General features: G+C 36.4%; 1 protein-coding gene across 1 annotated transcript; it reads right to left on the bottom strand.

Annotated features, from left to right (window-relative positions):
- On the bottom strand, positions 1-27,867 carry trmu (tRNA 5-methylaminomethyl-2-thiouridylate methyltransferase). Its single transcript, XM_051935167.1, is given in 13 exon segments — positions 1-379; positions 3,745-3,827; positions 3,970-4,114; positions 7,012-7,112; positions 9,701-9,767; positions 10,129-10,182; positions 10,549-10,721; positions 15,042-15,144; positions 15,146-15,165; positions 15,361-15,467; positions 19,342-19,507; positions 19,717-19,868; positions 27,703-27,867. Coding segments are annotated over 12 exon segments (1,260 nt in total). The 5' UTR covers positions 19,802-19,868; positions 27,703-27,867; the 3' UTR covers positions 1-223.
- Between the last annotated feature and the right edge of the window lie 7 nt (positions 27,868-27,874).

Raw genomic sequence — 27,874 nt, forward strand, 5'->3', positions numbered from 1 at the left:
AATATGCAAAAATCTAAATTTATTTACATTACTTATAACATATAACTGCTACTGTTTATAGCAGTTTTAAAAAAATGTACATGATGATGATAAAACAATAAATAGTCTTCTTACATATGCATCATATTTTTCAAATATCTACATTAAAAATCATTTGGAAGGTTACCATTAATGTTACCATCTTTTTAAAAATTATATTTTTAAACGGCATTTAAAACTAAGATTATCCAGCTGGTTCTGCGCTTTGACCTTCTTGTGCAAATGGCTTGATAGGCACTTTACGTTTTTCCAGTCCATGTTGCAAGGTGTACATTGATGGACCCATGCGTACAATTTTTCCACTTCCAAGACATTCATCACCTTTGTATAAAACAGCAAACTGAAAGATAAAGACATGAGCTCTGTGATTTTTTACACTGTGCATGCTAAACTGTAAGAAACTGCACACAAATGAAATTGTTTACAGGACAAAATGACCAAAAACATAATTACAGAATTACTTAATTATAGCCTGCCATTTTTGTATTCTTCCATAAGATATGGATTTACAGGGTCATTATTGTCACATGTACAGTGGTAATAAACATGAAAACTGTTGCCACACTCCTGCGCCATGATTAGTGAGTATTACTGCTTTACCTCAAAACCGCTGTCTTCCTTGCCTTAAAACTTCTGTCTTCCTCATTTTATTATGTAAGGCCTATACTTCCCTGAGCTGGTATAATTTTCTTGACAATAAAACCATAAAACATTATGTTGAAAGTAATCTAACAAAAATTCTAAAAAAAATAAGGTCTATGGAAAAATATTCAATTTGCTCCAGTTAATCTGAAGATCCAAACCCATTTGTTTCTTGTCTTCATAATTTTAAATCACAATGGTACACTTGAACAAAAATGTTAAATAAAAAAGTTGTGATTATGATAAATGACTTAGAAATAACCACTGGACTGGAAAATGGTTGTTTTTTTAGTTTTATGAAATCACTGTATCATTGGGAAGACTATACCTTTTACTGAATTGTGTTTTATTGTTTGTGTATTGTTGTGCTTAAGAAAAAACAACACACAGCAACATAAAAAATAAAACCACTGCACTTCAGACAATTTCAAATTGACCATGTAATGGACTGCTATTTGCGTACAATGCTACTGGAATAACCTCCAACTCTGCCATGGCCCTGAATTGGATTAAATGAGTTTAAGAAAGTAGTTGTTTATTGAAAGATAATCAGGCTAATGTGCACAAAGTTTGCTTGCTTATTAATGGATCATCACGGGGTCATCAATGAAACTTTTTGTACTTGTTTAGTGCCACTTAAGCAAGCACTGTTTAAAAACTATTTTATTAAAAGCGAGGCCAAATGAAATATTAATATTAGTGTACATGTGACCCTGTGAATGCTCTGTAGGTAAGTTAGCGTGACACTCTTAAAATCATAGCAAAAGCAAATCCTAAAATTACATTTTACAAGGGATGGGATGATTTATTAATGAATACAAAAAATATGTAATCAGTCTACTTAGTCTAATAGTCGATCTATTTCTTAAATTTTATGAATGTGGTAAATACATCTGTAGAAAAATATGGACATGTCAAGATCTGAATATCATTTAAACAGTATTTATAAAGATGGTAAAATATAACAAGCATCATGCTACATTTACATTTTGTAGTCCACTGTATAAATTTAAATATGTAAATGCAAATGTTGCAAATGGAAAAAATGTAGGTACAACCCTACATTTACCACTGCCTTAAATACCTAAAATAAGGATGAGGCTCATATGATTAAAACCCCATTAGAGATGATCTTGAAGGAACTTATCTTATTTAAACCTTAGACCAGGGCTATTCAATTACAAATGTAGTTGGGCTACATTTTCAAAACAAGCAATTTAGCTGGGCCAGACATTTTCAGCAGCCGGTAAGCAGCAGGTAATGACAAATTCTAAATCAATACAAATGAATGTACCGTATTTAAAAACAAGTAATGTTTATTCATCGTTTCCCATTTAAATTTGGTCACATCTGCACCGGCAATCGGAAGGTTCCTGGTTTGAATCCCAAAAATGGCAGAAGTGACTCTACTCAGTTGGGCCCTTGAACAAGGCCCTTAACTTGCAATTTGTTCGTCCTGGGTATGACGTTAACCTGCATCCAGCCCTGTAAGCACATCATCCAATTTACAGGGAAAACATGGGGGCTGGTGGCTGGATTGGCACTCCAGCCACCATAAAAAAAAACCTCACACTGTTCCAGTGTGGTACTGAGGTGTCACACACTGCACTCACATCCCAATCCAGGTGCACATTCCCAACATCTCTCTTACACTGGCACATCAAAAATATATATAATAAAAATTATATACTGTATATGTAAATACATACAGATAAATACACCAAGGACTGGCTGAAAAGAAAGAAATGAAGGATTGTGGAATGGCCAGCTCAAAAGCCTGATCTGAATCCCATCATGTTGCGGTAAGGAGACTGTAAAGGGCCTGTGCATGCAAGACACACCATTAAAAAAATAATCACACAGTGGGGAAAAAGGTCAACAAAGAGGAGTCAAAACTTTCTCCTAATCAATTTCAGAGACTGGTAGACAGTTATTGGAAACACTGACTTGAGGTTGCTTCTGCTAAAGGGGGCAACAGCAGCTATTAGAACCAGCTAAGGGTTTACTTGCTTTTCCACATACAGAAATGGTATGTTTGTTAATTTAGTTTTTTTTCCCTCCCAATTACATCATCTTTATCTAAAGATACTGATTACCTGAAGATCAAACCTTGACATTTCCACATTTATTAAAAGGGAAAAAAATAAACATTTCATGGGGTGTACTACTTTTTCACATGACTGTATGAAGTATGGCTGCAATTCTGAAAAATGTTAAAAAGGTGAACACTTATGTACTATCTGCAACTTTGCTGATATGTACACTACACTATACATAACACCATATGTGAAAAATATGACGTCTAGCTGTTAGAACATAAAAATATTTATTAGTGAACTGCGGCTGCTTTATAAATTTGGAGTATCAGCAAGTGTGTGCTTGTTCCAGATAATGATGCAACATTTGCATATTGTGATGGGGCCATGTAAAAGCCAAATAGTTAAAGTAAATGCATGGTATCACTCATCCTCAAAAATGCAGTATTAAGAACTGTGGTCTTCCTTTTTTGTGGGGTAGTGTCTTGCTATTTGGAACAGTATTTTTGCAAAAGCAAGTCAACTGAATGGCTGAGAAGAAATAAAATTTTGATTGATTTAGAATAACTTAGTCAAATTCAAAACTTGAATCCAACAGAGATGCTGAAATGAGCAGTTCACACTTGCAAATCTACCAATTCTGTGAAAAAGAGGGTGCTAAATTTAAACAACAATGCGGAAAACCAATATAAAAATATAGGAAGCATTTAGCTGCAATTACTGCCCCTAAAGTTGCTACAAACAATTGATGGGGGCAATTACTTTTTCACATGGTTAATGGGGTGCTGGAGAACTTTGTCTTGAATAATGAAAATAAAGACAACTGTACTGTGTGTTCAATTAAATTTGCTTTCTCTAACATTGCATTTTATCTAAAGGTCCGAGGCTCCTGTAAAATATGCAAAAACTAAACATATCAGGAAGGGGGTAAATACTTTTTCAATGTATGAATATTAACAATTTTGTAACAGCAGCCTATCATTTACTTTTCTATTATGCAAAAATATTTCAGCATGAATATGCTCACCTGTCCTGGTGTCAGAGCTCTAACTGGCTTAGTGAGGGTTACCCAGACAGAACCATCTTGGTTAAGAGTAACATTGCATGGTACTGAAAAAAGATTAAAAGAGTACAATCAGAACTCATTTCTCTGCAATGATATATTCTTTTTAGACATAATTTGCACAAAAACATTTGAATCATTCTGTTTTTAAAACATAGGATTAATATATATAGAAGTATTATGTCATACCAAATGGCATCTGATGTAAAAATCTGAAGTTGCATTCCATCATTTTATTATGAATTAGCTCTGCTGGTGGCTCATCAGCAATCCAGTGAAATCTATCTGTGCGCATTATTTCCCTGTACAAAGCTGGATGATTTGTTGTTGGTGCCTAAGACAAATATAGGATTTTACTTTTTAAATTCAGAAAAATAAAAAGGATTTGTAAAACCTTAAAAGGAAAATTTTACTACCGTTTTTATTTCAAAACAATTTGAAAAAAGTACTAACATACGGCTAGAAAAGTTGAAACTATGGGTTTATCAGAGTAAATGACACCACAATGACAGATGCAATGTGGACAACCTTTTGATAAAATTCTATACAACATTATTTTCCTATTACTTGATTTCAATTTAATTCATTATTCTATGGTCAAATGGTAACTCAACCATTGTTAACATTTTGGCGTATACTACTTGTCAAAGCCAGTGCTGATGCCCCCAAACGGTTTATGTAGTTGTTTATTTCAATAAAAAGATATGGTTTGATAACCTTAATGAACAGCACTCCCATGTAAACTCTCACAATGTCAAAATCTACTCTACACATCATACACATACCACATCCTCCTGTGGCTACAACATTCCTTGTAAACCAAACTGAAAAGATTTTTTCCACATTTTTTTCCAGAAAATCCTCTCTCTTAATCACACATTTTAAAGTGGTAAAACGTAAGGATATATTGGTGAGTCATTTTCAAAATTAGCATGTTATCTATATAGCAAACTAACACTTTTTCTGCCAAGTTACTATCTGTCCATTTGCTTCCTTTTCCTGACACAAAAGCCAACTTCATCCTGCCTCCAACAAGAATGAAAGAGGACAGATTAAATAAAAACAGTATTCAAATCAAAAGTTATTTTTTTACAATCATGGTATCTATTGGTCTGACACATATTTTACTAATTACAAAAAATAACTAGCCTGCTCTTGCGGTTTATAATAGAGATAAAAATGTACTTGAGTCCCGATGTAATGAAAAGCCTTAAAATTGACCAAACATTTCAGTTTTTCAAGCCAAAATTGTTACTGAGTATCGATCTGCATCTTGTGATTACAACATGCTACAAAACAGTGTATCCATGTGATTTTATGAAGGAAAAAAGTGAAAAGCAAATCAATGTTGTGAGATTCAGCTATTTTAAAAGAAGACCAGCTGTGTGCTTCAATTTGCCAAGACTGTCTTACTCCATTGCACCCTTTAGGGCCACAGGCATTGAATTCACTTTGGAAAGACACCTCCAAGTTCTGTTATTGACATTATTGAACGCTGATGCCCAGATATGAATTGCTGTCTCAGTTCTGTAGACAACGTTAACTCAAAAAAGTCACAGATCACTTGCTTTTCTTTCATTATACACAAGCTTTTTTCCTTGCGTCGTAAAGATACTGCCTACTGCTGCTGGACTGAAAATGCATACGTGAGCCTCAGTGTGAAAGAATATTGAGAAGGCATGTAGCAAGGGGCTGGAAGTGGGGTGGTTATTTAGTACTGCCATTTTTCTGGTTCAGGGGCAGAGTACCTGCTGTAAAAGGTAAAGTACCAGGACCCCTAAAACCTTGCCACTATATATTATATACTTCTAAGAATATGCTCAAAACTCTCAGGAGGCCCGACCTGCTCAATTAAGTAATTGCATAAAATTTGTTACACTGCACAATGAGGACCAAGCAGCCTACAAAAAGTATAGAGGCAATTTTTGTTTCCACTTCAAGCACTGCACATAACACGTAAACAAGGGACAGCTTATACCCATACATCAATCTTCCTCACCCACATATCAAGGGAAGGTTTATGATACAACTGTAGAATATGCCAGAAAGCACTGGATGCAACGCAGGAACAATCCCTGGACAGAGTGCCAGTCCATCGCAAGGCAAACACACGGACACTCAAACTAATGAAGCACTTTAGTAACATTGTAACACCAATCCACCTAAACGTCATGTGTTTGGACTGGGGACTGTGGGGGGAAACTGGAACAACATGCAAATTCCACCCAGGGAAAACACCGGACATGACTCCCGTTCTCTTCAACTGTGAGACAGAAGTACTATCATTGTGCCTCCCAGTAATAATAATAATAATAATCCATTCATCCATCCATCTTCCTAACTCGCTTATTCAGTGTAGGGTCATGGGCCAGCAGATGTATATCCCAGCAAACACTATGCAAAATAGGAACCACACCCCTACAGGGCTCCAGTCCATTGCAGGGTTAACACACAAACTTGGGCAAATTTTGCAACCCAAATTCATCCAAGTTTAATCAGGTTAGAGTTTAGTAAGTTCAGTAGAGTAGTTTTAACACAGGCATATAACATATAAGGTACCTTATAAGGTATGGGATGGTGTTTGGCATACTCAGGGGGGCTGTCCGATCCAGCACTGACCTGTGATGTCACACTGATCACCCAAAGCTTTATTGGGCACTGGGAAACTAAAAATTTGTCTAAGGCAGCCACATGGTGAATTTCCAGGAATACGTTGGGCGAAAACAGCATAATCGTTATGAAAAACACTGGCCAACCCTTTTGGAGGAGCAAAATAAAAGTATTAAAATCCAAGAAAAACCACATAAAGAGCGCCTTGAAGTATCAACACAGGCTTTGAAAAATGTAATAAGTCTATATGTGAAATGTGTGAAGGTTTCCCTTTAACAAAAACTATCTAATATAAAATGATTTTTCCCCATCTTACTTTATGCTAGGAGAACAGAGGCAGAAATACTTTAAATGTTAATGCTGTATAGCCATAACATGTAAAATACTGTTGTCAGATGTATTCATTCCATAAACATTAATTTTAGCTCATGTGTTTGCATTTCAAGGTATACAGATTTTGTTTTATCTAGCCTGACAGGTCGTAGTTGTGAAGACATGTCAAAGGAACTTCAGTCAAATAAACAAAATGATAACATAAGCACAAATTTATGCATATAACTGTGTATACTTAGGAATTCTGGAATGCTATAATGTTATCTTTATTCATTAAGTGGGTCTTACCACAAACACATCTCCACTCATTACATCCTTATCCACAACAAACCAGGCATCTTTCTGCCCACCTATTCTGGCTCTTTGTCCCAGAGTAAACGTGAACCAACCTGTAAAACCAGATATCAGATTACTGAACTCAACAAATAAATACCTCTTTTTTATAACAATCAAATCTGGGTCACAACTCACAGGCTCTAACTGCAAATGTAAATTAATATTTAAAAAGTGGATGTGAATAGGTTACAAAACAAGTAAATCAGAAACATTCCTCAAACACAGATAATAAAAAAGCCTTGAACATTACATTAGGTACCGATTATTCACCTGGACTGGTGTACAGTAGTCTTGCTAAAGCCAGTCATAAAATATACACATCTGGAGACAACAATGAGTGAATTTTGCATAAAACTGGGTGGGAATAATTAGGCGGCTCACTGAGTGTCGCATTTCTAAACCAATCCAATGTCTCATGAAGTTGGTGTTCTAAGTAGGGGCAGTGATTTGTAAATGCAAAGATCAGAGGTGCTCTCATTAACCAGATCCGATAGAGAGCAAGATTCTGTTTGCGCCGAACCATCTCCAATCAAATAAGTCTCCTAAAAAAACCCTATTAGACATATAAATGTGTGTCACATGTGCAGAGAGCTCATTGCACATTTTAAAAATAAACATAACCTGATGCAAGAAAAAAACTCTTTAATATCAGATAATACATTGGCATTCAACAGCATCAATGGAGGAATGGTGAATGTGAATGATATGTTGTTGCTGGTGCTATATGTGCTCTCTGTAGGTCAGCACTACAATGATAGTGTAGGAGTCGATGTAAGCTGGAAAGAACAGGCAGCTACAGCATATTCATGAAAATATGAACTGCAAAATATGCATTTGAAATAAACAGTGTGTCACACTCTGTAAAGGATTGCTTTTGAAAGACCTGTTAACAATGGGCCACAGGAGTTGCAGATTTCAATACTGAAAACACTCGAGTCAACAAATCTGCTTAACACCAGTAGATGCACAGATGAGGCTGCACAACATCCATCTAAACAAATTTAACATTACTGTCTAATTGGAAATGCAAACATGCCATGACATAGAAGCCTCAATCTTTTCACATGTTGTATAGCCATAGACCACTGTAGCTGTGGTGGTCTATGTGTGTGTCTGTCTGAGCGCTCATTACAAGGTGCAAATTAATTATTAAGCTTCAGTTACCACATGCTACTAAGCTCCTGAATGGATAACAGCAATTTTAGCTTTTTATTTTTTCACAGGCTTTTGTTCAGTATCTTCTGCTTTCTCCCTGAAACCCTGGTGGTGGTTTAAAATGCACAGACTGAAGAAATTGCGGGCAGGTGTTTTAGGAAGATGTCCTTTGGGTGTAGCATTTGCAGCGTAGGATTTCACCGCTATTCACTACGCACTTCTTAACAGATTGTCCTCAGAGATGTATTCTCATTTGAGAATCACATCTGGCCCTGCAAGATTAGGTGTACGGTTACCTGTGCCAGAAGAAAACTGAATGAAACTTAAAGTATTTACTGGCACAACATATTCACCCCTGTATCTTATATATAAACGACTACACGCGGAAGTTTGTGTGTCTGTCTGGCCCAGAAGTGAGAGGTGGAGTTGGGGTAAGGGCTCCACATACAAGGAAACAGAAAACTCGCTTAGCCATTAATAACACAAGTGAGGCCAGCACGTCAGCAATACGAAACCTCAGAAGAAAGACAAAGTCGTTTAGCTGCCAACATCGGTAAAATGGTATCCCTTTTACTTTTCCTCCCGCCGCTAATGCACAAGCGATGCAAGCACTTCGGCAAAACGAATCCTCCTAGGAGAGAGAGATGCCCAGAGTAGTTCCTTTCAATTACCTGACATTTCTACATTTCAGTTTTTTTTTTTCCTGACTATTTCAATAGTTTCTATTTCGACCCCATGCTTTTTACAGCTAGTATATATATATATTATATACTGTGTAAAATATCTAACATCATAAGCATGAAATACTGAGACAAAACTCCAGATTAAGTATACAATATACCAAACCAAAAAAAAACTCATTAAACATTTGAAATACCAGTTTGTTTATACATACACAATTTAACAGATAAAGCATTTTATTGTATGCATTTAACTCAGGTAATTGTCATAAGAAAAAAAAGAAATGCAATTTCATAGGTATTTAATTTATACTTCAATACTTTATTCAAAGCATTTCAAAGCGTTAGGATAGCATTTCAGTATTTGTGAAAGCCTATTTGCCTTTCTTTACTTTTTACTAAAACTACTATTTATGTTACTATACAAAACATTTCCCTATTGTGGCAAAAAGATGCTAAGGAGAACACCTCTGCTCAGTTCTGTAATAAGATCATATTTGTCTTATAGGAGGTTTCAGTGAAACACTACTTACTCAAGCACAGGTCTGGAATCCAGATTTCTTTTGCCCATAAAAGCAGTCTGTTTAATACTGCCCTTTCTACAGATCTTTACCAGAAAGACATTGTAGAACTAAATCTAAATAAATGACAACTTGGCACTATTTCACCCAAGTAATATAAACTATAAAGCAAAATGAAAGACTGGTGTATTTTGTATTCAAACAAATTAGTAAGACATTATGGTACTGTATACCTATTTATAAAAAAAATATGGAAATGTTTTTGGTTTATATCTATGGTTTTACCTTTGTGAGTTCCCATTATCTTTCCATCCTCTATAGAAACAAAGTTTCCAGGCTGTGGTTCTAAATACTGCATAATATTAAAAAAAAAACATATCAGAAGCAAACAAAAATGAAATGAAAAAAAAAACATTCTTTTCAATAACAAAAATAATCCTTCAAAAAATATCAATCTTAAGAAAAATTACAGTACATCAAAATAGTGACTATGTGGCATCCATGCACACGGGAGAAATGTTGTATATAGTTTGTTCTGTTTCATATTCTTACAAGCAGACATAACACTGAGTCCAAATACACACTGTATTTCTAAATACTCAAGTGACAGACAGCAATCTGTTCTAGCATTCCTCATTAAAAAGCAGTTGTCTTCTCTTTGACCTTAAGAACTCAGTTTTTAACAGTGCTTTCTCACAACATTTTTTTCTTACCTCAAGAATAAATTTCTGAAAACATCTTTCTCCAATGAAACAGATTCCCATGCTCTGCACAAGACAGGTAAGTTTTGTTCAGTTTTATTTAAAGCATTTTGTTAAATTTTCATGATATACAGTACTCTCATAGAATGATGATCATACACCATTACTAAATATATACAATTAAAATATTATATAAATAAATAAGTTGATAAAACATTACATGAATAAAACAAATGATGATATGCTACTGTGAAAAAAATCATTTATGCGGTTATGATGACCATAGTATGTCTAAATTTAAATACAGAAAGATTGATACTTCCACTGATATTTTGAAAGTGTTACTGCAAAATCTGCTACCAAAAGAACTATACTAAAGAGTCTACAATAAATGGAGTAAGAAAACGATTTAAACAAAATAGTTTTGCACACCTCCTTTTTCTGAAGCACATGTTTAAAACCAGCCTCTGCAGCCATCTTTTTCACATACTCTTTAGTAAGCTCTCCGAGTGGGAAGAGAGTCCTTTTTAGGGATTCTTGAGAGATCTGGCTTAGGAAGAATGTCTGATCTTTAATGTGGTCAGCTCCTTGAAGAAGTCTTACTGCTATAGGAACAGATAAAACAGTTATTAAAAAGAGGTGGAAATGTGATGTTTTTAACAAATAGTCCTACATCATACCTAGTCTTTTCTTTTAACCTATAGTATAACGTCTGTTTCACTGTATTATTAGGTGAACATCGAACAAAGACAGGTTTCATGGATGGTCGCTGGAAGTCATGGTTTTTCTTCAGTGTATGAAAAGAAGCCAAAGTAAACTTCTAAACCTCTAAGTTCTTTTAAAGTAATAAAAAATGGAAAGTTAACAAAAAAGAAGTTTACATTCTAAGAATTGTGCAAGCTAAAAACACATACATGATAACTTGACTGTGTCATTACTAACAATATTTATAACTAATACAACATAAAATTCTCAAAACCACTCAATCCAGTTCAGGGTTGCAAATAATCAGATTGGAAGCAAGGCAAAGACCTGGCCCCAAAGAGGACACCTGTTCAACATAGGACTTTATAACTACCACTGAATTTAAAACAATTAAAACTGTCTTGATAGACATTATGATTATTTTAATAACAGCCAGAATGGATAATGACTATATGTTTGTAATATTTGATGAAGATAAGGATGATATGCATTATATACAACCAAAAATGTGCCAATATCAGAGATTTTGTATTTGCTGTTAGAAAAGCAATTCCTTTCAGAAATGACAACCGCAAAAAAAAAACAAACAAAAAAAAAAAACTGTAATTTTCAAAAAATTGAAGCAAGTGGCATTTACAGTGTACTGAGGTAAGACTGATCTGTCAGCCTTACTATTATTAAACATCTAAGCCTTGTGCTATGCAAGCCAAAGAAGCACATAGGAAATTCATCTGACATGGCATTAGACATGTACAGTAATCTTTATGTACTGTACTCTAGATATTTAGTACTGTGTATATTATTTTAGAAAGAAAAATGATGCACAAGAAAAAAATGCTAGTAGTTCTCCTTATCCCAACAAAAAAATATTTGTAAGAATCAAGGAGCAAAGATAGAGATAAGAGATTTAAGCTGATTTATTAACAATCTGCTATGGTAAAATCTGCTGCAGTCCATAACATCACAGAAATGTTAAAATATCAATTAGGAATACACTAAATAAAGAAAGAATTCACTTGTAAAAGCTGCATCAAAAGAATAAGTTTACGTAAAGCCAACATATTTTCTGTTCTAGGAATCCCATTTAATTTTTCAAAGAAGAATCTATAGGCCGATTTGTAGTAAAACCATTTCTTAAATCCAACTTAAATAACAGACACAAAGTCTTAATTACACTTTATGTGTGCTGTATATTTTTGAATCAATTTACATGCCCACACTTGCTACAGATTACACATCTCTTTCCAATAACTATTTACATTTATGGGAAAAAAACATTGCAAAGTGATATATGCAAAGTATTGTACATATGCTTGCTAGTATTTTCTTGAATGGAAAAGAAAAATAATTAAACCAAACAAAATATTTCCCATCTACGTTTCAAATTATAGAATATTAATTAAAAAAAGGAGGTAGTATTTGTTAAAATTAATGTCATCTTGCAATTACTTTGAACAATTTAGTTGCTAATCTTTTATGATATACAGTATTTACTTGCAATACATGCAACAACATTCACTTTGTTTACAAAAAGCAGTGGTTCTCAATCTGTGGGGCACGAAGATGTGAAAAAAAGAAAACAAGAATCAAAAATATGAAAAAAATACATCTATTGAAACCAAAACAAATTAAGTTAAACTACATTCTGATACTAGAAGAATAAATACAGAGTTCGATAAATGTCGATAAAAGTTAAAGTAGGTATAATAAAATATGCATCTATGATATATCATTAATTAAAAAAGAAATTGGGATTAGTGGGCTCCTTTCAAAAAATGTTAGGGGGGGCGCGATTAAAACTGTTATGAAAACTCGGGTCGCAAATACTTAAAGGTTGAGAAACGCTGACATAAAGCTTGTCTTACACTACCACCTACTGGTCAATTGGTCACAGTTCACATTTGTCATTTTACATTATACAAAATAGCCCAGAGCAAGAATGTAACCTATTACTTAACCATCTGTGACGATTTTAATTTTTTGGTAGGTAATTTCCTACTACTCTTACAAATAACTGGGTATATCAAGACTATATTCGAGTTAGTCACAAGGATAGATTTAATATTAATGACAAAGCTTGGATTTTTTTTTCCGTTCATGACAGTATCTGTCATTTTCTTGTGGTGTCCTGTATGCATTCTGTATTTCAGCAATGACTTGCTAATCAGCAAAATGAAAGTTGGATACAGTCGAAACTATATGACTAAAATAACTGCCTTCTGATGTAAGCAATATGTAGTCAATAAAATTAACAGTAACAGAGATTCTTTCTTAACTTGTCTTTACATTAGACACAAGAGAATATACTATAGTGAACTGAAACTTTGAATGTTCAAAAAAAATTAGTATGCACTATTACAGAGACAAAGCTGATGGAAAAATGTAAACAAATTAAAGGGAAAAAAAGACTATATATATATATATATATATATATATATATATATATATATATAAATGGAACATTAGTTGTCCCAAGATGGAAATTTGGCATTTTTACAGAAGCTCAATAAAATAATTATAACGAACAAACACACTAGAGTTCCTCAAAAGAAAGAAATGTCCATCTGGGCTAAATAGAACAGTAGTCACAGTTGTAATGAGGCATTATGCAGGTGTACTATTGTTGGTATAAAGGAGCCCCAGTAGCTTTTCTTGATGCACTTGTGCTGAATAATTCATTGGCTGAAAGTACTCAGTGTTAGTATGTCAAAGAGAAGATATGTAGCACTGTTCCTAAGTTTTATCTTTCATTTTCTCCTGCACTACTACCTCTATTGAGTAATGAGTGCATCTCATAACTGAGCCTGCTTCTTAATTAGCTTGTTAATCCATTGAGCCCCTCCTTAAAGTGATGTTACCAGTCCAGGACAACACAGCTTAGGAAAGCATAATAGCTATGACGGGGTTATAGAATATGTGAAGAATGTCATTAACCACATTGAAAAAAAAAACAGTCTCCTATGAAAAAAGTGCCTGCTCTGCTCTTTCTCATATAGCTTCTCTGTGTTATAAGGCCAACCCAATAAATACTTGTACCACCTTCACATCCTGACTAGTCACTACTGCTTCTGTGTTTTTGCTAATGTTAACTTGCTGACAATTCTCTTATAGCAACAAACCAACCTCTCCACTTAACTCATGTACTCTGTCTCATCCCACTTGTAAATACACCCCATTAGCACAGAATCATGACAGAATTTCTGGAAGTGACATGACCTGATAGTAAATTTATAGTATGCATTGCAGTTCCCCCTGGATGTCTAGCAGTGGTTCTTAAACTCAGTCCTGGGGTCCCTATGTGGCAGTTGGTTTTTGTTCCAACCAGTTTCATTCAGCAAGTCACTTAATATCTAATTGACCTCATTTAATTAGCTGGCCTTTTGTTTCTTCTTTTATTCTGCATTCAGAAAAGCACAACAGTGTGATTTTTACATTTATAAGACATTTAGAAATACAGTACCTGTATTTTTATTATAGCATTAAGTGCTTAAGTTTATTTTGTTGCTGTCCTGTTATTTACTTTTTCTCCCCCTAAATGTACCCTAATAATGCCAATTAAACAGCAAAGAAATATGAAAAGGCAGCAACTAACATACTCCATATTAAATAACAGATTAAATATCCATAATATCTTGAAAAGTAAAATAAAATCATGATAATGATCAACATATTAAAAACCAAGTACAAATAAAGCACAAAATTATTCCCATGTAATGTACAGTACATAATTGCTTGCTACAACTGAATAAAAATTTACCAAAACATAGAAACTGAGAAATAACTGCCTGCTTAGTTAGGCTAGAAGTCTAATTAAAATGACAAAAACACAACCCAGCAGCAACATGGGTTCCCCAGGACAGAGTCAGAGAGCCACTGGTCTATACTGTATGCAACTCTACTTCACGACAGAATTTAGAACAACTCATCCTAGGTTTCCTATGTCATTGTAAGTTAAGCTCTGATTAACTGCATTTCATTTTCAACAGTTCTACTGGGTAAAGCTCAACTTTCCCTGTTGCCATCCATACAGGCTAGCCTAAAGGTATGAGCTACTACTAATACACTATAAGAAAGTGTTTTCAGGGATAATATAATGTATAAAAAAACATCCCTTCAGCTTCATTTATTGATTGTTTAAAACATTTTCTTTACTATTTCAAGTGACTTATAGGAAATGTAAACAAAGTTAGAAAGTGCTTTCCAAGTAATAGTATACTCACAATTTCTAACTTCAAATCTATTTCTGAAAAGACTCTGGGATTTTGACATACGAGGCTGTCTGAAAACTTCTTCATCATCTTGTGAGGTTCTTGCATAGTGGCCAGGTAGCTATGGCATCTGCTCCTATCCAAATAAACAAAAAGTATTGATTAATTATGTACAACAGATTGAACTATTTATACTACTCAAAACACTTTACTATTAAAAACATATGGGTTAATATTTTTAACCTGACAAAAAAAGGCAAACTAGTACTTTATTTCTAATGTTAAAAGTAAACACAGCTATAAATTTATTTATTTATTTTTTTTTTTTTACCTAAGGTTCTGATAGCATACTGGAAAAAATGATTGAATTTAATGTGCTTGTTACATAGTATATCAGGATTCGGAGTCCTCCCCTTTTCATATTCCTTCAATAAATTGCTGGAAAATAAAGAAAGTAAATTAGTGAAAGCATTATCCTATTGCGAGAATCTACTTTAAAAAGCCAGTAAATACTAAAATTGAAATAACGCAAAAATATACATAAGGTGTGTCATTAAATAAAAAGATAAAAAGAAATAATAAAACAAAAATGAAAACTTTGAAATAATTCCATTTATTTTCAGCAAGTACAATTTCTACAATAAAGGAGGCTACCTGAAGGTAAAAAATATATATATTTCCCATTATGAAGAATGGATAGCATATGTTCTGCAAATACTGTATGTTCAAATACCATAATTTTAGAAAAACTGTCACTGTTGTGTAGTAGTCGTTGTCTTGTCTACAGATAACTTCTTTAGCTACAGTACATGAATCTCCTTCCACATCTCATGGATGCACGTTAGACTGACTGCGGACTCTAAAGAGGAATGATACTCTATGAGAGTGGCTACATAAGTGAGAGTGATCTGTAATTCACTCACTTCCCACCTACAGTATAATATAGCTGTCTATTTTTAAGTTCACCCTTTCAGCTTTAACTAGCGTAGTAAGCAATATGGAGGCAAATAGTATGGATAAGTTAGAACTATGGCTGCTGTTTGATTTAAAAATGTAATTGTGATTAATCACACGATTAAAACTTTTAATCAAAATTAACCACATAATAATCACAATATATCGTACTTCCTTCAGGCATATTAATGTGTTTCTATAAAGCAGAAGTAACTGATTAATTTTTAATTCAAAACAGTTTTAATAATCACTTGCATATGCATATTAAATCATTTAATTTCGTTTATTGAACAGTTTTGTGCAACAGAAACAACTGAATATACAGTCAAACACTAATCAGTCAACAGCTCAAAGCAAGTTATTTATTTATTTTGAGCCACATCACAATGTACATTAGTCTAGCACTTGAATAAGTCTGCCTCTAAAATGATATGAAGATAATTTTTTTCTAAAACTTCATTAATAATTAGTTCCACAAAAATCACTGTACATCGTACACAAGAAAGGCATTCCCATAATACTGTGCTTCTGAATTGAAGATAAGATTCAGGTTGGGGCTCTCCGTACCTGCCTACTACTTCAGAGTTAACAGAGTCACCGAATAGCTCTGTACTATCCTGAAAAGAGAGCCAATTCCAATAGACAATGTACACCCTTTACCTTGCAGTTTTTTATTAAAATGTGAATTATTTAAATTAAGAAATTAACACATTACAATGTTATTACCTTATAATATATTTCTATAATGATCATCATTTGGGGTAGTTCTCCAGTACTGATTCACTATTCACATGCATGGGCACTGGCAGAGTGGTGATCAAACCACAACATACTATATATATCCTACAGCATATAACCACCCCAAAGAAAGGTGCAACAAGAAGACATTTACCAGTGTATTTCTCAGCATGTCCAAAAAAAGACAACTGCTTCCTAAAATATCATTCATGACCAACAAACCCAAGGACATGACATAACCTTTACACTTAGGCAATGTTTGATAAATGAGTAGTTACTCCAAAATTATCTAAAAATATTTGTGACAAGATCAATCTTGAATGTTTCAAAAATCTTTTTTTTTTTTTTAAGGTCAAATGCAATTGATCTAAATTATTTGCTGTTTACTATTGTTTAATAATGTAATTATATACAAACAATTTACTGAAATTAACCAAAACATAAGAAAAAAATATTTGGTCTTAGTTTTTCAAAGAAATTTCACCTTCCACTGGTCTTCACTAATTATCCCTGAGATACCCTGGTCAACTCTACATTAATGTACATTTTCAGCCAAGAGTTTGTGTGTTTCCAGTGAACTACAGGCAGTGAAAGACAGCAGCCATTGGACAGCATCTGTGGCAGCAGGACAGGTGAATACAGGCTGTTGGAACTGGCAGTGCATGCAGAAGAAAGTGATTTGGTGTTTTATAAAAGTAACATTCTTCAGCAAAGGCCAGTGATGGTTTATAGATTCTATTTCTAGTTATAGTGAATCATACAAAGGTGATGATTTTGCATAAATGTTAAACTAACATCGCACCTCTGAATGTACATGTTTCAATGACAGCTTTGGGGAACGTTCAAAGATTCTTCTTTACTTATCTCTAGGGTGCAAGGCAAATTTATCACATTCAAATCATCCCTTTGAGAATTTTAGTCTGTTATAAACAACAGCACATTGAATGTACATTATGTTGAATTGTGACAGAGGCCAACTCTTCCTGCACTGCAGAATGAAACCAAATTCCAGGATATCCATGAGATCTGGTGTAACTTATGATAAGCTGCTGGTTTTCTTTGCATATATTGTATACAGTAACTCAACAGCCTGACATCGAAATGTACAGATCAACCAAACCTTTATATGAAACACCTTAAGGACCATCCTAGGTAGGGTATATATTATACACACACACATATCTCTCTCTCTATTTTATATATATATATATATATATATATAAATAAAATCCAAAGTCTGTCTGACCACTTTTCACAAGAAAACTACTTAACGGATTTAGATCAAGTTTTTTTCTAGAATGTGCTTAAACATTCCGGTTGATTTTGTGACTTTTCTCAAATTACGCTAAGAATCATAGTTCGCTTGCAGGAGCAATATACTGTATTTGTGCTAATCCGAGACAGAGGCTGTGGCAGAGGGGAGGGGGAAGCGCGGCTTAAGGAGCCGGGCAGGGCCCTTCTCACTGTCCTTTTTCACTAATACACAGGCGGAGCCATGGGGCACGGCTAGTACGATCGATCGATCGATAGATAGATATTAGCCCCCAAGGGGAAATTAAATTTTACAGAAGCTCCAAAAAAGTAAATAAAATAAAAAAAAAACACTTCTGGCTTGTATACAAGACGGCCGTTGCTGTCACTATCAAACTTGAAGGTGGATCACAAGTTTTAAAAAGTACATGCTGTTACTTTGCACAATAATGACAAATTCTTTTTTAAACCAAAATCCTTCACTACACTTTACATACATGAGCAGAAAGTTGATGTAAACAAATCACTTGATTTGGAAAAGTTGTTTAACAATATTGTGATACAAACCTTGTACAATTACTTTGTTGGCTGTATCTCTACTGAACAACAGGTAAAGTTTATTGGTAGCTGGACAAAAGTGCCCAGAGCCTGCAAAGTGATGAAAAACTAAACTACTGATGTGTTTCTATTTTTATTTGTTTTTCTTTATTTTACCTTAACAGCTGAAGATACCGGATACCAAGTAAATAAATAGATGCTACAATATTTTCTGCCCCCTCTCTAAAAATGGGCAGGTGAAGTTTTAATATTTGACCTGGCATATTTCACTTTGATAGCTATAATTCCAAACTTGGATGTTACATATTCTCCATCTCTCTCTTTATATATATATATATATATATATATATATATATATATATATATATCCGTGGTTCTTGCAGTGACTGCTCTGTTGCCTTTAGTCAAGACACCGGTGTTTTTGATCTTCTTTTTTTAACTCTTGTGTTTGTTTGACGGGAGTTTGGTTGTTTGTTATTATAGTTGTATATTTCTTGAGCTTCTGTAATTGCCCCTTGGGGGAAAAAAAAGGTGCCGTCTATCAATCCATTTATTTATGTCATTTTTCAGGTAATTTCTAGAGCCACGCTGGCTTCACAAATTGAAGTCCTGTTTTTTTTTGTTGACAGCATCAGTAAACCTCAGATCTTTTTCTTCCCGTGCTTTTCCAGAAGAAGATACTTTCGAAGGAGTTGGTGACATCAATCACAGGTCACACTAACCTCTGTAAATGCTGCCTAGTCGCCTATTCTTTTTACAACATGCGCTTGGATTGTGACTGGAGAACAAAGAGAAGTTCGCTTGCTCTCACCTGAAAACGTCATGCCAGTACTCTTTCACGTATGATACTTGGTGGAATGGGATATCCAGCATCCTGCACACCTTGTACGCATCTTCAGCGTCCCTTTCAGAAGAACAATGTCCACGTTCGTCAAGAAAGTCCCAGTTCTTCATGTACACTCCGGTCACTTGAAAACCTACAAAATGAACACTCATTCAGAAACTTAATGGCAGTCACATTAAGAAGCGTTATATGTAATTTCTCGTCAGTATTCTGCTTTGTCTTTTTAAATCATCAAGCTGTGTTTAGGAAGCATTTTCAAATTATTGCCCAGGAAGCAAAAAAAAAAGAAAAACGTTTCGCTACTTATTTTCCTAACAGACATGAACTCCACGTTTTTCTCACCTCTCCGTTTAAGAAGCAAAGCCGAGACCGAGCTGTCCACTCCGCCGGACATAGCACAAACCACATGCTTTGCTCCCTGGATCATCTCTTCACTGAAGTTTCCTAATCTAATGTATTAAAAACGTTTCTACTCTAACTTAAGTAGTTACATTCTATATATACTAGTGATGGGCCGCTCGATACTCAGGTTTCGACACTGTGTCGAGCTTTCGAAGCACTGGAGATCGAAGCGCCGGTTCGAGGCTTGCTTCAAATGCGCCCGTCACGTGATTTTGAATCACGCTTGCGTAATGACGTCATTGATATCTGTGCAGTCAGCAGTCGATTTGGTCATTCACTAGTCTGTTAAAGTGCTTTGGCTCAAATCGTAAAAGCAGTTGTTCTTGCTACAGCGATAAGGTTCGCTAACCCGAGATCAAATCCTAATTTAGGCTCGCATATGTTGAAATAAGGATTTTGTATAAAACAGTTAAGTAGTACTTGTCTGAAAGTTAACAAATATATTTTGGAGACATTATGAACGATTTACATGGGGCACCTTTTTCCTTGGTGTGGAATCGTGTCCACCTAGAATCTGTAACAAATTAATGAGCATATTTTGCGTAAGGTAGCACGTATTATAACAATCCAGAATCTACTCTACGCCATGTCGATCATATCAGAGAGGCTAAGAAACGCTTCACTAAAGCCGACGTGGTCATTACACCAGTATATGCGCAAGACACTATCATTAAACGTTTTTACTATTCAGTGATTCCCAGATCTGTAGCTGATTTGTATTACTGATTTCCAAAAAGCAATGTGTGTAAAAGCGTGTGCTGCATAACTAATCACAACTGTCTTCTGCAATTTTAGGAAAGTTTCGGGAGTTCTGCGTTAATGAGACAAAAACGTTGTAAAGAAACTTTGCGAATTCATCCAGAGGTGAACATAAAGATCACTCAAGTACTGACAAGAAGGAGCAGCTGGATAAGCACATCTGGAGCCAAACTTTCAAAAAAGCACCTGACTTTGTCAGTAACATCCTTTCCTTCTGAATGCATCTTATCAAAGGCTGCGCCGGGGGGTAAATAAGTAATCTTCCGAACTGCAGCACAACGGAGTAAGTCATTGATGTAAATAAAAATATTGAAAGACTAAGCTTTTGTCGTTTCTGTATTCTTAAACCATCTTCCAGTCCCATAATCCCCCGCAGTCACTGTCACATTTAACGTTCCCTGCTCCTCACCTGTCGTGTCACCCAAAGCATCAACACTCAGTTTCATTCAAGGCTTTACCGTCCTTCCTTTCATAGACATCAAATAAGACACACATTCCCTCTACATACGTGTCCAATAATAATAGTAAACTGGCAGGAACGAGAAAAAGCACAAGATGGGAATATTCATGACAAGAGCCTCGGCATCAGGGTGAGGATGTGCCTTGTCACCCATTACGTAAGCTCGTCTGCCACCCTTCAGTTTGCACTGGCACACCTTACACTCTGGGGCAATTGCAATGGAGAATACCGACAATGTACACCTTCAGAAGTGGAATAAATCGACTGTATAAGTAGAACATTTCAGATAAACTATGAATTTTCTTAATCATAAACAATGCAACATAACTACCGGTATTATATGTGTTGTTACTTTTTATTTATTCTCACCAAACGTTACATATCTACATGGGAAATGAACGTGGGTAATATGTTTATAATCATTCTCACTAAAATACACTGTCAAAATATATTAATGAGCAAACTGAGACACATTGGCCTTTAGGAAATATAAAAAAGCGTATGCGCTGCCATTTAGGACAGAATGCATTGTTAACATCATGCACTCTCTACTGATGCGATGTCACGAAAAAAAAGAAACAGCACAGTCCGTGCAAACTCATCGCCTCCTTGGTTTTTGACCTTATGATTGTCAACATCAAATCAATAAAGTCATTTTAAGAAGATGACAAGTCTGCTATAGTCAGTTCAATTAACGCTCCTTTTAAAAAAATTGCTTATACCGAATATAAATCAGAATCTCAATGATGCGGGACTCGCGAGTAGTAACGAATAATATATGACACTGAGAAATTGTAATCCCTAATAACGGGAACAAGTAAAAACTACGACTTCCTAAAATGGACACTGTAAATGTAGGCATTTCAATAAATAATTTAGGAGACTTGTGTGTGCATTTCAATATCAATTTAAGAACTACGTAGGCTACCTGTTGTACTATAAACGCTACCTCAAGCAGCACTTAACAGTAAATAGTCTAACAGGACAATGACTGACTGAAACGAAGACGCTGCGCCGCTACAATAAAGGTTCACACTGTCATTCTGCATGTTTAGAAGGCGCTGATTGGCTGAAACTGTTTATAGCGAATTGTCTTAAATTGGTAGTGCCGTATAGCGATCAGAAACGAAAAGACACATTTAGGCATGCTGCACAGTAGTTTGTTTTTCTACAATACAAATTCAGTACGACACCAGGGTCTCCAAACACACAAATATGAAGCTTATTACGTTTTACAGTGAAACTCTTTACATACACAATATAATTAGGGACGTGTGCCCCCTGCCCGTCTATGGCGGCCCAATCTTCCCTCGACAGCTCGATTCGTTCGCTATCCGTCCAAGCTGAAAATATTGTTAAATGGAGGAATTGAAAAAAACCTTTATCAAGTGGAGGATCGACGACGCGAACCGCTGGTGTTTTTAACCGAGAGACAGTTGCGATACCATTGAGCCACCTAATCAGGATAATTAACGAGCTTCGCACAACTGAACTACTACTACTGTTCTTACTGCGGCGGATGTGGAAATATGTTGCTTGACATATGCACATTAAATTGGTTTAATTGACACGAGAGTATCATTGTTGTATTCTCCTAATGAAGACAAAAAAATTATATTTATAGATGTATACTATATGACGTACGGTTTTGAACAAAATTAAGTGTTCCATAAAAAGGTTGCACGATTTACCTAATCTTTTTATATATATAAAGTTGATATATGACAATATATCTTTGACACTATGTATCAGACAAAGGAAATCACAGCAATCCACAAGAACAATAATTACTCCTCAGCAACTACCTGAATTGTAGTTTAACTATATTAAGTGAAGTGTGTAATGTCAATACGAATTACAAAATATAACTAGAGAGTTAAGTGTCAGATAGACTCTCAGAATATAGAGGTCAATGCCTTTGAGTGTGCTGAGGCTTCACAAAGATTCAGTAACCAGTGACCATGTCTGCTCCAGACTTCGAAGCCCTATCATGATCCAATCTCAGTACTACGCATGTCTGAAGCTTCAGAGCTCCGTCATGAGCTCAGTACTACGCATGTCTGAGGCTTCAGAGCTCCGTCATGAGCTCAGTACTACGCATGTCTGAAGCTTCAGAGCTCCGTCATGAGCTCAGTACTACGCATGTCTGAGGCTTCAAATCCCCGTTTGAAGCCCGTCATGACGCAATCTCAGTAGTACTACGCATGTCTGAGGCTTCAAATCTGCTCGACGCTTCGAAGCCTCAGTTACCCCAGTGCGCATGTCTGAGGCTTCAAATCTGCTCGACGCTTCGAAGCCTCAGTTACCCCAGTGCGCATGTCTGAGGCTTCAAATCTGCTCGACGCTTCGAAGCCTCAGTTACCCCAGTGCGCATGTCTGAGGCTTCAAATCTGCTCGACGCTTCGAGCCTCAGTTACCCCAGTGCGCATGTCTGAGGCTTCAAATCTGCCCGACGCTTCGAAGCCTCAGTTACCCCAGTGCGCATGTCTGAGGCTTCAAATCTGCCCGACGCTTCGAAGCCTCAGTTACCCCAGTGCGCATGTCTGAGGCTTCAAATCTGCTCGACGCTTCGAAGCCTCAGTTACCCCAGTGCGCATGTCTGAGGCTTCAAATCTGCTCGACGCTTCGAAGCCTCAGTTACCCCAGTGCGCATGTCTGAGGCTTCAAATCTGCTCGACGCTTCGAAGCCTCAGTTAACCTAGTGCGCATGGCAGAGGCTTCGGAGTCGCGTCACGATCTCAGTACTCAGCATGTCTGAGGCTTCAGCACCCCATCAGGATGCAATCTCAGTACTACGCATGTCTGCTCAGTGTATCGAACCGCAATGCATGGGGGCGGGACATTTCCACTCCTCATGTCAGCTTACTGCTTCGACCCGAGAGTTAGGAAGTTATATTAATTACATTACACTGCATATTCCACCACCAGGTTACAAAATTTCAACAGAGTTGTGATTGGTGAAACAAATCTTTCTGGATCATCAACACAACTGAAATTATTGTGCAGTAGATTACTTAGTGTCAAAATATAAAATGACAAATTTTGCATATTAAAATGCTGACTATTAGAATGCATAAGAACAGCTGTACTAATATGGTTCAAAACACTTCCTTCACCATAATACTCTGGCTGTTCTCATAAATATTCCAGTCTCTGTGTTGCACTGCCTCACTTCTATAGTGAACAGTGTTATGCGTGTATTCACTGAATATAGAAATCAACATATATATATAAAATCCGCGATATAGAAAGACCATATAAATAAACATTTTTATAGTTTAAGCCTTAAAAATACCCATCCCACATGCTTTAAACACATGTAAACTTATAAAACACACTTTGTTAACACATATGATATGTGGATGTCGGGCTAAGGATATGAGTAACATCTCACTATTATAAAACATCTTAACTTCACGCAAGACAAGACAGTGAGACAGGAAAATTGGTGATGTACAGGCTTTTAAATTATTGACACGCAGAGCGACAAGCAGCACAAAGCCAGCACAAAGTCCACTTCTCCTTAGCGTTCATTCAGCTCCCCACCCCCTTGACAATGGGAACTGCGCCTCCGGGGAGGGGGGTTTGAGCGAACGTGCGTTCAGACCCCCCCCCCCCCCCCCCCCCCCCCCCCCCCCCCACCCCACACACACTCCTCCTCCTTCCGAACGCGCAGAGCGACAAGCAGGCATTTTGGCAGAAGCAGCACAAAGTCCATTTCTGCTCAGCGTGAGTTCATCTGCCCCCCTTCACAAAGCGAGTGCAGACACATTGACGTCTGATCGCTGCGTGCAGTGTGCAGTGTTGGTCTGAGGTGTTTAAGAATGTAGAAAATGTTTAAGAGCATAGGAAGTGTTTATAAGAGTGTGGGAAAGGTTAACAAGAGAGTGAGAAGGGTTTATAAGAGTGTGGGAAGGGTTTATAAAGCCTTAAAATATGTATAAATAATAAAATAAATATAGGGTCACTACTTCACGGATTTTCACCTATTGCGGGGGGCTCTGGAACGTAACCCCCGCAATAGGTGAGGGATTACTGTATATTTGCAGCTGGAGATCCACAAAGGGAGAAAAAATGTATCATGTATCATAAAGTAGTTTTTATTCCTGAGCTTTCAACCCCTGCCAGGGGTCTTCATCAGAGGATAATGCTTAGACTTGCAAGAATCAAACGCAATATATAGCAAAACATTATGTGGATGGGGGTGGCTAAATCAGTGTGATTGGGGGGGGGGGGGGGGGGGGGTATTGGGTATACAGTTTATTTATTATGAACATGTTCTCCTTAAGTTTACATATGCTGGATTTACGTCCAAGTGTCTGTTGATGGCGTTCTCATTTGATAGCCAATATTCGGCCAGCTCTCTGCCACTTTTAGTACTAGCCTTAAATTTGACTTGTCCAAGTTAAATGAATGTCCTGTTGATTTAGTATGCGTGTAGATCAATGAAAGTGAGTCCTTTCTTCTGACGGCGTTGCGATGTTCCTCTATACGTGTTGCGATTCTTTTTGAAGTTTGTCCTATGTATACTGCTGAGCAAGAACTGCGTGGAATACTATAAACTGCGTTTCGTGTTTCTGCTATCGATTTCTTGTTTTTAACATTAAAGAGGACCGTGCGCAGATTGTTCGTGGGTTTGTGCACTATTCTGACGCCTGACTTGGCCAGGATGCCCGCTGTACCTTCTGACACATTTTGGTGATAAGGGAGTGAGTGCCAGGTGAGGTGGGGGTTCTGATTCAGTTCAATTGTTTGCTGAGTTTTTTGGCGTCTTCTGTGTAAGCTCCGATTAATGAATGTTTTTGAGTATCCGTTTGAAGTGAAAAGATGGAAGAGATAGCGTCTCTCATTCATTTTTGTTTCCTTCGTATTACAGTGGGTGTGGACTCTTCTGAATAGAGTTTTAACACAGCTCCGTTTATGAGATACCGGGTGGTTGCTGGTGAAGTGTAATATCTTGTTTGATATTCTATATGTTCTATTTACTGTGTTATATGTTGTTTTTATACTGTTTGCTACGATATCACTGTTTCTGTCCCTTCTCATAAATATTCCTTTTCTTCCTCAGGTTCATTATTACTGCTATAATTACTGCATTAATGTTCAATATGTCTGTCAGTCAGTCAGTCATTGTCCAACCTGCTATATCTAAACACAGGGTCACGGGGGTCTGCTGGAGCCAATCCCAGCCAGCACAGAGCACAAGGCAGGAACAAATCCCCGGCAGCATGCCAGCCCACCGCAGGACACACACATACACCAAGCACACACTAGGGACATGTTAGGATCTCCAATGCACCTAACCTGCATGTCTTTGGACTGTGGGAAGAAACCGGAGCACCCGAAGGAAACCCACGCAAACACGAGGAAAACATGCAAACACCACGCAGGGAGGAGCCGGGAAATTAACCCGGGTCTCCTTACTGTGAAGCAGCAATGTGATAAAAGATGTATCTAATGAAAATATGTGTCTTGTTTCATGTGTATGATGAAATGGTAGATCTAGCTAACGTAGTTTCATTAGTTGTATTAGCTATATTATGTTACAATATGTAAACTGCAGGTCTTGTACTTTGAACGTTAGGTGATATACGTGTATCAAGTCTTATTTGCGCATGCTTCGAGATAAATGATTAGTATGGGCTGCTCTTACGGTAAACAAGAATAAATGTTTCTGGCAAAGACAGATTTTTTTTGAAATTACTATAAATATGGATAGCTGCCTGCTCTTTGTTTCCAGTGCATTAGTAGATCTTCATGTCGGCGTCTGTATCAATCGATGAAGAGTCTACAGCGTCGTCATTAACAAGGCTAACATGGGGTGAAGTAATTGACAGTGCTGATAAAAGTAAACACACGACATATCTCAGTGACATTTGGCTTTACCTCCCCTTCATCATCTCACGTGCACTTTTAAACAAGCTTCAATGTGTCGTTTTGAAACATTTGTGCGTCAAAAGCTCAGCGTCTCATTTCCAATGCACGTGATGATGTGGATGTGTAGCGCCAGTTCGTATCAGTATAGTTATTGCAAAATTTAGTGACAGTTAGTGATGGACCAATCTCATTTCCACGAGGTGTAGTCTAGTTTGGTTGAAGAGTTTAATTCAAATACTGATATATGCTGGTTTTACATTGGAATTAGAATATGAATGTACATTATGCAGATTAAATTCCCGATTAGAAGTCTAACACCAACCAGGTTTTCAAGGAGCATTGCCGCATAATCGGAACTATCAATCAAACGCACCAGGCAACGGAAATCTGCAATCCCCAGACAGATGCTGACCAGGTTTGTTATTGAACACGAGACCTGGCGCTGTCCGACTGGCGTAATTGTTCAAGCCACCGTTACGCATACATTTACTTCTAAACAACGGTAATCCGTGCTGGCGCCTAACGTAACTAGTCAACGTCGATCCGATTACTGCAGAATAATTACTTGCTAAGCGTATGTCGATTTACAATGCTTGACATTATTGCCAATTATAATTTTTGACTTCAAAGGTGTATATCACAACTTCATAGAGATTCGGTATTCGTCCACAATGCTCTAAGAGTTTACTGTTAAAATGTGCTGTTAATACAAATGGCCAGGAGGTGTCCCTAGAGAGGTGAGTGTCAAATGCTTCGAAGCTTCGATACGATTTCCGACACAATTGCTTCAAACGTGTTGATGCTTCATGAGGCTTCACTCCGCCCATCACTAATATATACCATAAAACTACTATGTGAAAGAAAAAAATGCAGTGCGCCGATGTAACGTGACTGACCAGAAAATGCTACCAGAATTAGTCCGTTCCGCTTGTAGAGTAGTATTTACGGACTTTGTATTCGATAAAGTGTTTGTGTGTATGCCATACTGCTATAAGCTAAATA

This window comes from Erpetoichthys calabaricus, chromosome 1 (assembly GCF_900747795.2).
Source record: "Erpetoichthys calabaricus chromosome 1, fErpCal1.3, whole genome shotgun sequence".
In the NCBI taxonomy this organism is placed as follows: Eukaryota; Metazoa; Chordata; class Cladistia; order Polypteriformes; family Polypteridae; genus Erpetoichthys; species Erpetoichthys calabaricus.